The sequence below is a fragment of the Lathamus discolor genome, chromosome 2 (genome assembly GCF_037157495.1).
Source record: "Lathamus discolor isolate bLatDis1 chromosome 2, bLatDis1.hap1, whole genome shotgun sequence".
In the NCBI taxonomy this organism is placed as follows: domain Eukaryota; kingdom Metazoa; phylum Chordata; class Aves; order Psittaciformes; family Psittacidae; genus Lathamus; species Lathamus discolor.
Window position 1 is genome coordinate 58,758,805 of NC_088885.1, and position 13,918 is coordinate 58,772,722.

The 13,918-nt window shown below is 39.6% G+C and overlaps 1 protein-coding gene across 1 annotated transcript in view; it reads right to left on the reverse strand.

Annotated features, from left to right (window-relative positions):
• Positions 1 to 2,970: 2,970 nt before the first annotated feature.
• The window catches only part of MYL3 (myosin light chain 3), a 36,481-nt gene continuing 25,533 nt past the window's right edge, over positions 2,971 to 13,918 (reverse strand). Inside the window, exons 3-7 of the mRNA XM_065666977.1 lie at positions 11,822 to 11,971; positions 10,868 to 11,041; positions 8,859 to 8,936; positions 7,261 to 7,296; positions 2,971 to 3,735 (exon numbers count right to left, since the gene is read on the reverse strand). Coding sequence (XP_065523049.1) covers positions 7,268 to 7,296; positions 8,859 to 8,936; positions 10,868 to 11,041; positions 11,822 to 11,971 — 431 coding nt within the window. The 3' untranslated portion in view covers positions 2,971 to 3,735; positions 7,261 to 7,267. The remainder of the gene's footprint in view (positions 3,736 to 7,260; positions 7,297 to 8,858; positions 8,937 to 10,867; positions 11,042 to 11,821; positions 11,972 to 13,918) is intronic.

Below are 13,918 nucleotides of genomic sequence, written 5' to 3' on the forward strand. Positions count from 1 at the left end.
GGGGACAAAGTATTTTTAATTGACCTCCAGATTAAATTACTGATGTGCTTGCTTGTTTATTTGCTTGTGGGCATCACTGAAAAAATATTAAACTATTCATTTTCCTTTTGGCTTCTGGATCAAAAAAATTCATGCTTCACCCCCTGCTCTAATCCAGACTTGGATGGGTTTAAGGAGAGGGCAATGAAATGCCAGCCAATGTCCTTGCTCCATCTGAAACCCCTTCTGCATGGCTGGGTGTTGCAATGCAAGTTACTGTTGGAATGTACTATGTAATTCTGGCAAGAAGTCAATAGGCTCAAACTCCTCAAGTAACCAAAGCATGGTACTAAGAAATCATTGGAGCAGGCAGAGGCCCAGACAGCCAGTCCATTAGCAGCTTAACCACAGCAGATGTAAAGTCCCCAACAAAACTCTCTACGGAGTCTCCCAAAGAGCCAGATGCTAGTGCTATAAAAAGACCTTCTAGAAGCTTGGCATGTTTCCTGCCCACATTTTTTTTTAAACACATATTCTCTAGATAGGAGGTTGGTTTTTTTCTTTTTTTTTTTTTATTATTATTTTTTATTAGTATTTGGGGCTAGAGGTAAGTGGGTGGAGGAGGAAAAAGGAAGGAGTAAATATAGCTTATTTATTCCAGTTTGCTTGTAAGTGAATCTTGTGCTTATGATAAAAATATTCAGCGATAGCATGTCCTGAGACATGGAAAGCAGTAGGCACAATTCCAGCCTGCTCCCACACATCTTTTCTTGTGCACCTTGAACTGACCTACAGATCCATCCTCAAAGAGCTCTGTCAATGCACTTGGTGTGAAACACCAGCTGTTATTTTATTCTGTTCTCCTTCACTGGCTCATCTTGCCCCATGGGCTACTCTTTGGCAGTCCTCTTGCCTTGCACTCTTGGCTGATGCACATCAGCTCAGGTGGTTGTGCTTGGCCTTTGTTGGTCTTTCCTTTTTATGTTGCTCCATCAAAAGACTTGCATGCTTACTTGCAGCACTACCAGCCCTTTAAATGTTGCTGAAATAGCTGTGAGCCCTGTGTAAGTCCCAGCTGCTGGATTAATGTGATAATGGTGTTTCAACTGTGTTTTTAGTAACAGCAACAACAAAACCAGTAACAAAACCAATAAACTGCATGGTACAGATACAATCTGTGCCAATAAGATAAGCACTGAAGCCTAGGACAGATGAAGACAGCAGCTTTACAGATATCTGCACTTAGATGGGTGACTGCCACCCACATGCCAAGGTGAAAGGTTCATCTGCATCTGTGGATGAAGACAGATGTTGTTTGAGAAATGCATAGTAAAATATTCTGCAAGATTTAGATATAATACTTCAAGGTGACCACTTACTGGGAGTCTGAGTAGTGTTGAAGAGGTGACTTTCGCAGTCAACTGTTGAGGAAGAAAGCAGCTGACGTTCACCTGGAGAGATTAGGGTTTCTCCTCCACCTGAGCTGTACCTGACATAGTAACTAAATGTCTCTAAAAACAAGTCAGAACCGGAATCTTGCCTTGATTTTGATGGAAATTTTGACAGGTTTGGCTCTAGAGTAGACCATATAGGACGCACTGTGTAGTGGCAATAGCCCAATTTAGAGATGAGCTTTAGTGACTGAACAACAGGGGATGGAGGAGAAAGAGGTAGTCAGATCATACGTGCTAGCAAAGTGTTTCTGTAGTAAGCCCTCACAGTGTTTCTCAGCTGTATGAGCCCTAAATCAAGGATTCTTTAAACTAGAGATATCTTTGTAACAGCAGTGTAGAAGACAGGAGACATTCCCAAGTGGTTCATTGCACCAGCAGGAAAAGGAGAAAGAATTGTGTTTGCCTACTACATCTTTGATTCAAAACAATATTAAGCTATCGCTGGGGCCTAAACATTTATTTACAAGACAGTGAAGGCAAGATGCTATGAAATGGTTTTTGCTCCACGGCATACTAGGCCCTAAGAAATCACAGGAGCCAACGTTGAGAAAGGAAGTGGATACCCACAAAAGCTGCTCTGAGAAGGAAACAGATCACTGGTGGTGACTATTTCAGAGAATCACAGAATGGTTTGGGTTGGAAGGGACCTTAAAGCTCATCCAGTTCCAACCCCCTGATATGTCCAGGGACACCTTCTACTAGACCACCCAGCCTTGGCCCAACCCAACCTTGGTCACACATTTCTCGTGTCCATCTCTGGTAAGCTGGAGCAGACATAGTTGCTAATCCCATGGCCTTATCAATGGCCTGTTCGATGCATTTAGGACTAATGCTTCAGAGCTGTTTCATTCAAAAACAGTGATTCATGGTGACATTTTTTTTTTTGCCACTTACTTTCAGCTTTGTGTACAGTTAACCCAGGCTCAGTATAAAACATTCTGGTCATTATCAGCATCTTTCTAATCCTTCCTTTGCACTAGCTTTTAAATTGCTTTTAGCATTTTATTATAATTGCCATCAGCTTAATTCTGCAGTTAGCTCTCTAACTGCTGATTTTTTTATTGTGGTTATTCAATGCTACATGTTACAGTGCATGTATTCATGTAATTTGACAGTTTGTGTTCTCTCGTTCATAACATTCTTCTCTGTGAGGATGACCTCTTCAGTCATTGCTATGCAGTTTGTATCCTGGTATTCCAGTGTTCCACTGATTATCTTTTCTCCACTAAGTTTCCAAGTTGCCTGTTTTAACAATACCTCTTGCTGGTGTTACATATTCAGAATTTTTGGTATTTCCTAACAAGCTGTACTAGCCTATAGCTTCTCCTTTTTCCACCCCCAAAGGATATATATTTTTCTTTATTTTTACTTTTAAATGTATTATACCCCAGAAAATGAGCCAACTTAATTTGTGCACTTTTTCATGCTTCTCAACTCTCCTTTTCCTCTACTGATGTTTTTTCCAAAAGCATTTATTTCCCATTTCCCCTTCCCTCACACAGACACAGAAACAATGATGAAATCAAGTGACAAAGAATCACGTTTCACATGTTTTACTGAGAAAGCTATAAGACCAAGATACATATACTATAACAATTTCCAGACTTTTTGCTTGTTTCATAGGTCAGACTGTTGGAATGGGAAGTAATCCTCGCGGAGAAGAGATACATTTTAGGAAACATGGTGTACACTTCTGTTTTGCTGTGGTGTCTTCCAAAGCTGAGAAACATGTGAACAAGGTTTATTCATTGCTGATTGCTGTGAATTCTACTTTTACTGTTATTGTAAAGTTTAAGAGTTTCCTTGTATACATGAGATTCATACAACTGGTTTAGTTTCTTTTCTCCCTTACTCTCAGCATTTGTTTTTAACAAATAAAAGACAAAAATAAAAGTCACTTTATTTTTGAAGGAAGAGTGGAGGGATGTGGTTAAATGACAAATTCTTTTTTCTTATTATTTATTTAGTCATGAAAAAAATTAACCTTTTTCTTCTTCTCTTTCTTAACAGTTTTCTGTTGCTGTTAGTCTTCTATATCAGAAAGAAATTACAATGCCCAGGTATTCAGAGTTCAAATTCCAGTTTTTTCAGTTTCCTAAGTTTATTGAATCTCCACAGAGGCCACTCTTTTCCCATGAAGAAACAAGGCAAAACAAACAAAAAAGAAAACGTTTATCCAAATAACTTTAGGAACAGCATATTTTGTAGCTCTGTAATGAGAATCCAGACTGAAAAATGAGAAGACATTCCATTACATTGAAATCCAAGGCCAGCATCTGGGTTTCTCGGCTCCTATCTTGTCCTAAAAATAGTTATTTTTAAACATTAGAGGAAGAAAGAAGAAACAAACAATGCCACCAGGAATCAGCCTCTGTTGCCCTCATGCATCTGTACTCAGCTTATTGGCAGCAAGGCCTGCAGCTAAGTGTCTCTGCACTAGGTAGGTGCCAACTGATATCAAAGAGCAATCACACAATGTGACAAAATATCCTTAGTCACACTGGATATGCCAGGAGTGTAAGATTCAACCCCAGAATCTTACACTCGATGTGTAAATGACGGACCAAACATGGGAAGCAATGATCTGGAGAGATAGTATAGCTATGTCAGGGTAAAGAATCATCTTTCCAGAAAAACAGTCCAGTTTCTTAGCTATTGGACAGTTTCTCCCACTTCAGTTATCCCTCTGTTATCTGTAGTCAGTCTTCCATCAGCAACATTTGAGCACAGAGATTTCTCTTAGTTAGTGTTTAGATTTCAGACAGGATTCAGTTGCTGAACAATAAGCCTCTGATGCAATTTGAGAACCCCGAGACATGCAGAACATTCCCATACAAATGGTAAATATGACATAATGTTCATGGGAGATTTGTCCTTCTCAACATTGGCAGCTGGACTCATTGTATCCATGTCCCTTCTTTGGATGAGGTGAGTCACTCTGAATGTTGCATCTAACTGGACCTCCTTTAGGTCTGGAAACATAGGTACCCTGTTTTCATACACATGCTTGTAGGCATATTAACCTGGTTTGAGCCAAGGAGGACTATGTCAGCCAGTCAAATACTGATGGCATATTCTAGGATTTCACCTAGAGTCACATGAGTTCAAGCCACAGGACTCAATTCACTTCCCCACTCTTCAATGCGTAAAGACACCTGAGATGTACAAGAGTACTCTGCCTGGCTGCCAGCTGCCAGAAAGCACTAGTCTGCCATGGGCTCTGAGTCCCATCTGTGATGCCATGGATATATGAGACACCTGGAGCATCTCAGACAAACCATGAACCTACATATGGGACACAAAATTGAGCCTCTGTGAATAGTCGATAGTATAACAGTATCGACTGTCCCTCCAACAGCACTACTCTACTACTTCAGATTATATGATTAAATGTAAATAAGGTAGTATTGTAACACAAGGTTTGTATTAAGGAAGCATCTGAACAATTCTGACAATATCCCAACTTGCTCCCAGAGATTCTCTTTTCCAACATTTTTGGCTATTTGATCCCATTAATGGATATGCATCCAAGAGACAGGCCATGAGATAAGCTTGACTCTGCTCATCGCACATTCAGTCACATAGTAGGGGGACAGTTGTATGCATTGCCTTCACAGGGGGTCCATGTAGTCCACTGCACATATCTCACAGCCCTGCTTCACAGTGCAGTGGTTATTGGATCACAAGTACGGTAGAGTGCTTTTTAGCTGTGTGAGAAAGCTTGATGTGTCCTGCTTCCCATGTCTTTCCTGCTGAGTAGTGTAAGGAGTAGATATGTAGCCAATCTGGGAGTGCTTTCTGCAGCAATGTCTACTGGGAAGGAGGACTAGCTGGCTATAATCCCACAGAACATTTGTCCTGGGAGGTCTGCAGAAAACTGTGGAACAGTCACTAATTGAAGATGTATTGGTTACTCTCTATTAGAACTAGTACGTAGCACCTGGGGACAAGCCAGTGGAGAGGCTGTATGTATGAAAAGCCAGTACAGAGTGATCACATTAACTATTCTTAGAAATGAAAAGACACAGTTCAGTTCTTACATTGGGATACAGCTCTAGCTTTCCTTGAGCATATAGGAATGGCCAAGAAACTCAAGCCACTACTTTATTTTTGGACTCAGATCCAGATTCCCACTGAGTTAAAATCCAGTGTTTTGGGATTTGTTTGTTATATGCTCTATGGCAAAGGGCCATCACCCTTTCAAGGGTAAAGACTTAATTTGTCTTTTCTTTAACATGCCAACAGCAACAGCGCAGGGAGTGAAAGATGCCACTATTGAATGACGCCCATCATGGCTCATTGGCATATCAGTGGCACACTGGTTCTCTGTGTGTCAGGACCTCTCAGCTCTCTTTCCAATAATAATCAAAGAAACTCTTCCTGCCCCATCTGCTGCAGCTCCCAGCCCTCTGCCAGCTCTTCAGCTTACCACTGCTCACTTGTCTTCTTTGGTGGCTGACGTTGCTTCAGGTGACAAGGACTTTTGGTACCACAATGGGAATTTTCAGTGGCAGTGGGTTTAAGATAAGATTAAAGATTGAAAACATCTCTAAACAACAAATAAGAATCATGGTAGCTGTGGGCCAATCCAGATCCTTGGAATGGAAAACTGGGAGCCAGTTTTGGAAAGCTGAGTATATGTTCAGAGAAAATAAATGCCATTAAGAAAGAAAACTGATCAATAATAAGAAAAGAAACTCATCTTTTTTAGCTAGTTTACATTTTGTTCAATTATGTCTGGGAACAAAAGTCCCCAAAACCTGGATGTGACTTCAACTTAACTCCCTCCCTGGGATGCCACTGAACATAATAAAAGCCACCACACAACAAAAAGGTCTTGGTGGGCTGGGATAATGTCAGCTGCAAAAGGAAAACAAAGCTAGGCCTGGTCAGGACATAGTAAAAAATAAACTAAAGCAGAAGAAAACAAAACAAAATGAAATGAAACAAAAGAAACCCACAACCAAACAAAACTCAAACCAACCAGAACAAATTTGAAAGAAGCCACTGCTTTTCCCAATTTATCAGATACTTTGCAAAATAGATGGAGTTGGTTAATTCTCAGGTCAGCCCTTCCCCGATAGCTGAACAGAGATAAATAATGGTGAATGCCAGTTCTAAAGAGCAGGCACCTTTTCCAGGAACACAAAAATAAACAACAACTAGTAAATACTGGAAATAAAATTCAGCTCATTTGCAATGGCAAGACAGAGATAACCTTAATGGTACTGTGGCTTGGAGAACACTACTGAATAATGCCAGAAGATGTGCTGGGCAAACCTCATGTCTTTTCCTGGAAAACCAACCAATTTGCCGGAATATATTGGGAGCCAGATTTATGGAAGGCAAATAAGTGTAGGTTCAGTGACATAAACATGCATTACTCCTTCTTATCTGTTTTTACTCGCAGTTTTTGCCCATTCATTCTCTAGTCAGCTCAGTTCTACTTCCTTCCTTTCTAGAAGTGTAAGAGCAGAGATTTGTAAGTGGACATGAAGAATATGCATCCTTTGACGTTTCCAGTCAACCATAAGGGAATTAGTAGTTTGTTCTTTGGAAATCAAATCCTTTTAGAATATAATATGTTGGACTTCTAAAATAAAGGCATCCAGATTTACCAGAAAATTGCAGAATTGCAGAAAGGTCACCGATTTCTGTGCACTTGATAGGATGAGGATAACATTTCACTCATTTTTTGTCCTACCTCCTTGTACAACATGCTGAAAATATTCACTGTCTTTGATTAATCACTTACACATTCTTTAAACCTATTTGAGATGCCAAACCCAAAATAATAAGCTATGCAAGAAGAATAGAAAAGACTCACCTGGTGTTCAGTTAGCCATGATATGCTTCACAAAAGCTGGAAACGAGAAAGAGAAGGGTCATTTATCAATCCCTTTTGTTGAACTCAGTAAATTATTGGGTATCTCGGTATGATTGTTATTTAAATTCACCCTTCTTGCTTCCTCTGATGAATGAGAACCACAGCACTTTGTAAATAAGATTCCAGATGCTGGGTACTAAATGCTTTGTAAGTCCTTAAGGTAACATATGTACAGTGCAGTGTAGCCAACAGTCTAGGTAGCCAGTGGAAATGAGTGTGCACATCAGTTAATCCATACCTTGCTTAATCCCTTACCCCTGGCTGCCATATGGAACTGGCTTTCCAAAGCATACAGCCATGAGAAGCTCTGGGTCCTCATCTTGAAAGGCTTTCAAGACTTTAGCACATTTGTGCTAAGTCAGGGGGCAACCAAGTTTCCTCTGGTGTGAACCTCCAGTATGCACAGAAGCTCACCAAGTCAGGTATCACGACTCTCTCTCTCCAGTGAACTCGGGTTTACAAAGTATTTCAAAATAGAATCAAGCTTTTGTTTCAGAAAGTTTTGGGTTCCATTTTTCTCCATTTTAAAAGAAAGCATTCATTGTATACAATTTTTAAATTCAAAAGGAAAAGGAAAAATACATCCTATAGTAAGGAACTTTTTTTTTCTTTCCCAGTAATTCCCCCAGGCTTTGAATATCCCTGAATTCACCATGAATTCATAAGTCATTTGGGTTGGCTAAATCTATAGATTTCTAACCTATAAAGTATTTGTAAGAAATGTTTCCCTGAACTTGGATCACAGGTATTTGTGAATAGAAGACTACCAGCCAAATATTCATAAAATGCTCAGTGACTATGACTGATCAGCTAAATCACAAAAACAATGCAATGGTCAGTCACCAGTCAACCTTAAGAAGGGCTCAGCTGCATACAAAAGTGAGTGTTCATGATTCCTACTAGAATATTGTAGTTTTATAGAACAGCCTGAAGCATGTAGACTTGCAAGATGCAGAAAAGAGCCATAGTGCATGTACTCGTGACTTTATTCTGGCTTTCTAAAATAGCAATGAAATAAAATGGAAGGTCTTTGGGGAACCTTTTAGGATTCTTCGCACCCAAAAGAGGATGATAAGGATAACATTTTTTTGCTGAGTTTTTGAAGGAAAATTCAGTGCTTTTTCTGTAAGGAAGTCTCAAAAGGGATGTGGGGTTTTTCATTTGTTTGTTTTTTGAGAGGGCAAGGAACTGTGGAGAAGGTAAAAAAAATAATGGTTTTGGTTTTGTTTGTTGTTGGTTTTTTTTTTTTTTTTTGTTTGGTTTTTTTGTTTGTTTGTTTGTTTTTTTTATAAAGGCAAACAAAATAAGAATATACAGCCTCACTTTCCGAAGGGGCCATGGCCATTCAGCTATGGAAAACACAAGTAATCTTCAACAGATCAGGTGTCCCAGCTAAGTTACAGAATCTAAATTGGTCTAAAATATGGAAAAGCACATATCCTGCTTTAGATCTTCCACAGATTTAAACTTTCTCAGCATATTTGCAGCAAAACCTTCAAGCATATGACCACTGCCCAGTTTGAAGTGGTTATATTTACCTTCATAGTTGATACAGCCATTGGCATCTTCCTGACCAGCCATAAGCTTATCAACTTCCTCTTCAGTCAGCCTCTCACCTGGTGGAAAGCAAAAAGCCTGTTCAGTACCTGGGCCCTTTTTTAAGAATTTATGAAGCATACTTCAAAGAACAGAAGAACACAAAAGAGAGTGAGAGAAAAGTGGGTGATTTTCTCTTCAGTTTAATTTGTGGTGCTGACTGCTAGGAAAGCTACTTTTGTCCTTGCAAACTGAGAAAATTTGATCTGAAACCCAGAAAGACAGAATAAATATGGAAACCCACATGCTATCATGTTTACTTACTCAGTCTTCTAAGAATAAGCTTTCTCTAAGTGCCAAACCTTGAAGGTTTTAGTCACATTTTAACCAAGTCTTCACTAAAAAAAGCTTTTCAGTAGAGTCAGGATCTAGTTTGCCTCTGAGTTTGAGTTTCATGAAGATTCTAAGATTTAATTTAGGATCTCTGAATCGGATCAGTGATCTTTTCCATTTAGTTTCATCCTCCAAATGTTAGGAGCCCATTTGTCTGTAAGGCTTCATTTTGGTTAAGCAGAGATTAACCCAATCCATCTACTTATTCTGATATTAGGCACTAATTTTAGGATAAACTCAAATGAGTTCCAGAAAAGTAAATGAGAAATCTGAGGGTGATTTCAGCTGAAATCATAGAAATTCAAATAATGAAATGAAAAAAATTAAATAAAATAAAAAATAAAAAAGTAAAAACTGAACTAAAATAAAATAAAGTGCAATGCATCAGGTGTGCCCTGTTATTCATGTTGTTCCCCTTTTTCCATCACTGACTTCTGGCACACAGAAACAAGTCCTTAGCTGATGTGAATCCGTGAATGTTCAAATTTTTTTTTATTTTTTTTTTTTTTTACTTAAACAGAGAAGGATGTTAATTTACAAAATATTTGACTTTGCCTAGGATTTGGTCAGTATTTAGAGATGCCACCCGAAACAGAACCATTAATTCTTCAGATTGAACCACTTCCTAATGGTGAATGTCAGACATTGCTCTATTACTGAAAATAGAAGTGTAAGTAGAAAAGTATTTCTTGCAGTATTGTGAAACTTGCAATACTGCCCATACTGCTTTTTCGTCCCAGGTAAGTTTAGACATCAATCCTGACCCTGGTGGGTGGGTGTCATCACTGAATTTGGTCCCCAAGCTGATTCGATATCATCAGCAATAAAAAGGAAAATAACATTGCTTTCTTTTCTTATTCCCTGTTCCACTAATAAACATTGATGTGTCACTGAATTAAAATCCCCAGGCATAAAAGCTTTAGCTTTCTTGAACTGATATACCGGGTCACAATTAATCACTGGAATACTTTTGTCTAAATCAAATCTCTTCTGTAAAGGCTCATTCATTTTTTAAAAAATAGTGGACAAACACTTGTGAAAAGCTGATTTTGAGAAATGCTTACTGGATTCAGATGACAGCATGTCAGTGCCTTCTAATCCAAATGGAAACCTGTCATTAAGTTACAGCCAAATTTTCTGCCCTGCACTCATTCTGTTGTTAGCACTCTCTGTGAAATCAAAACTTCTGAAGTAAAAATTTGAGAGGACAGACAAATATTTATCCCTTCTTTAAAAACAGGGACTTTCAGTTTCAGAGACACTTCTGTTGAACAGACGACTGATAAAAAAGTGCATAATCTTAAAACTTTTCTTGAAGGTGCAGAAAAATATTGAATAGCATTCCAATGATTGGATAGTTTTATGGTGATAGAAATATAATATTTATTGGAAAATAACATAAAAGAAGCAAGCAAGCAAGCAAAGGGTTTCCTTGAGCTGTAGGTCAGTGATATTTATCTTCATTATTAAAGAACATTTTCTTAGTCTTTATACTGAAGACAGTGCAAAATTTGAAATCTTGCTCAATCATTTCTTTCCATAGAGGTTACCCATAACAATACAAGCTGTATGGGAAAAACCTCAGTGATGAAACTGCATAAGGAAAGGTTCACCTTACCCAGTGTAGCCAAGACATGGCGGAGTTCAGCTCCCATTACCGTTCCATTTCCCTCCTTGTCAAACACACGCAGGCCCTCCACAAAGTCCTCATAGGTGCCTGTGTCTTTTGTCTTAGCAATATGCTGGAGCATGGGCAAGAAGGTCTCGAAGTCAATCATCTTGGAGTTCATGTCTACAAAGATACAGATGGAAATGAAAGTTTCGGTGGATTCTGGGAGAGCTGAGGTCTAACCGTGGGGCATCTACCATGGGTAAGTGATGAAGGTAGAAGAACTATGAGAATAAACACCAGCTAAAGTGAAGAGCATAGACGTGTATTAAGTATAGATGGAAGAGTGGATAGAGTAGGAAAGAGGTCTGGCAGAGAGAGAAATACTTACTTGCCACTGTTTCACTGACGTACCCCAACATCTCACAATTGTTGAATGAGGGCTTAAATGACAATTCCACCCCAGTGGAAGGAAAGGACAGAGAAGTAATTTACAAAATGCTCAAACATAGATATGGTTTGAGAGATTTCCTTTGCTCTGAAGAGTTATCCAGTGTATGGTCAATGTTGAATGGAGATATTGCTACCATCATTACAGACCTTCTAATGCATAGTTTTGAAGAGCAAGCTGTGCCCTCACAATTAGTCTATCCCTCTTCCTATTTTTAGACATCTTCAAAATGTCTGCAGTTTTAGTAAACACACATGAATGCCTGCCATCAAAGCAATTTTAAAAGGCAGAAACACGTTGACACACAGGACCATTAATTCATTCTTCTAAATTTGAGACGATATTAACTGCAAGATTACTTTTCGTCGTTTATTTTTCTGCTGGTGATTTGTAGAGGCTGTTCCAAACCCTTTGTTATTTCACAATCTTTCCATCACAAAATGGATATCTCATCTGCTTCGCAAAATTCTTGGAGTGATCTTTTTGAAATAAACACAGAGGAGGACACCAACCTTCTGGTTTGGGCCTGCCAAGCACTTTCAAGACCTCAGCCTGGGTGGGATTCTGCCCCAAAGCTCTCAAGACATCTCCACATTGTGCGTATGTGATTTTCATCTCAGATTTAGGAGTCCGGTCAAAGAGTGAGAATGCTTCCTTAAATTCTGGAAGACAAAAAGATAAAAAGAAATGCATGCCATGTTCCCACAGATTAAGTCAAAGCGAGCCTAGACTTTCCCCCTAACTAACTCTGTCTGACCCTTTTATTTTGCAGTTTGGGAACAAATTAGATGAGCTCTGTTTTTGCTGTTATCTTCAATGTTTGTGTTCCTCCTCCCCTGCATTTTCTGGTTCAATCAGGGAATGGAATCAGAGAGGTCAAATGCTCTTCTTATGGTATTTCCATCTCAGCTAACATCAAGAAGTGCAGAAAACCTTACAGAAATGGTTGGCCTTGAGAGCTTCCTAGCTCATCAGAAGCAGTCAGGATGGCACAGAATTCAATAGCAGTTCTGCTTGCTAGCTAACTGGATATTTAATTCACCATTATATACTTAGAGAGCACTGGCACAGCCTACTGAGATAAAGGAGTACCTCTCTTAGCAGGTAACAAGATATGCCGTGATAACCTGTTGGAATTATCACACAAGAAACAGTTGGGCAAGGGTGGAGGTATATGGAAAGTCTGGATTACCCAGGCACACTGCTCAGGATCGCGTTTCACTGCTGGAGTTGCAGATGAATTACAGAGACCAAGGAGCATCTCAGGGTGCAAACAACAGTGATAGGCTGTTATTGTTCACTGAACACACTCCATAGTGTCTATGGACATCATGGTCTATAGGTGATCACAGATATCCTTTTGACTTTAAAGCTGTGAATCTCTGAATCTGCCCTTTGTCCTGCTGATACTCTTCTGTATGTTTCCTTCCCACTCTCCAAATGCAGTGAGGAATTTTATTCCCTAGCTCCTGACATTCAACCATTCAGCCACGCGCTCTGCATGCCTGATTTTCTCCATCTTTCCCTTCTCAATTCCTTCTCCTCCTCATTATTCCACCTCTCTCTTTTTTATTTTTTCTTCTTTCAACTTTCAAACGATGATGCCTTTTGTCATTTCGGACAAATCAATGCTCACCTTGGTTTTCTCTTTTAATCTTCCTCTTTGCTCTCTCTATCACTCTCCCTGCCTCTCTCTCTCCTGGATCTTAGCCTCCTTGGCACCAGCCAGAGCCCAGGTCCCATTGGCAGCCCTCATTCCAGCAGAGGGCAATAGTGGATTTTCATGGGCTCCTTCTGGCAGTGGAAGGGGGCAAAAACCCACCCCCAGCTCTGTCCTTTCCTGGAGGTCTCAGCAGCTGAGATGGGTGAAAAACATAGCTACCTTCCTGAGCTGCTCATCTGCCTGCCACTTACCTATTGCCTGAGCACCCTCTGCACCACCTTCTGAAGGTTCACAATTCGTTCTTTTTTCTTTTAAAATCAGATGAAAGCACCTCCCACCAGAACATTGGTCTGTGTGTTTGGACACCCCATTTTGCCAATATACAAAAGCAGCTTATTTTTTTTTATTATTATTATTATTATTTGCATTTGGATTTGCTGGTTTAATGCAAGTTTCTATCAAAGCAATGAAACTAGCCTGGCTATAGTCTCCTTTGACCTTCTGCTAGCCACTAAACCACTGGCAGGAGCAGTGTATATTTTCATGTGCTTAATTGCTCCCTATCTTCTCACCTTGAATAGTTCATATTCTTTATTTTTCAGTAACTTAGGGGGCTGAAAAGGCCAGAAATCCAGTTTCCTAAATACACATTGCCACAACCAATGAATTTCATTGGTAGCTTGGGCATAAGGATGTATAAAGATGGGTGTGTTACTCATGGCTTTACCCACAGACCATTCTCCTTCTGAAAGTAACATTTTGGAGGCTAACATAAAAATGAATCCTTGCAGGAAAGTAAGTCTGACGCAACAAAGTCTTTTTCTCAGGAAAAGGGATAGGTTCTGGGTACCCTACAAGACAGGGCTGGAAAACACCTTGAGATGCTTCATTGTCTGTTTCTTCTCCACCACCTCAGTTCAGAATGAAATGCCAGAAAACCAGTTGT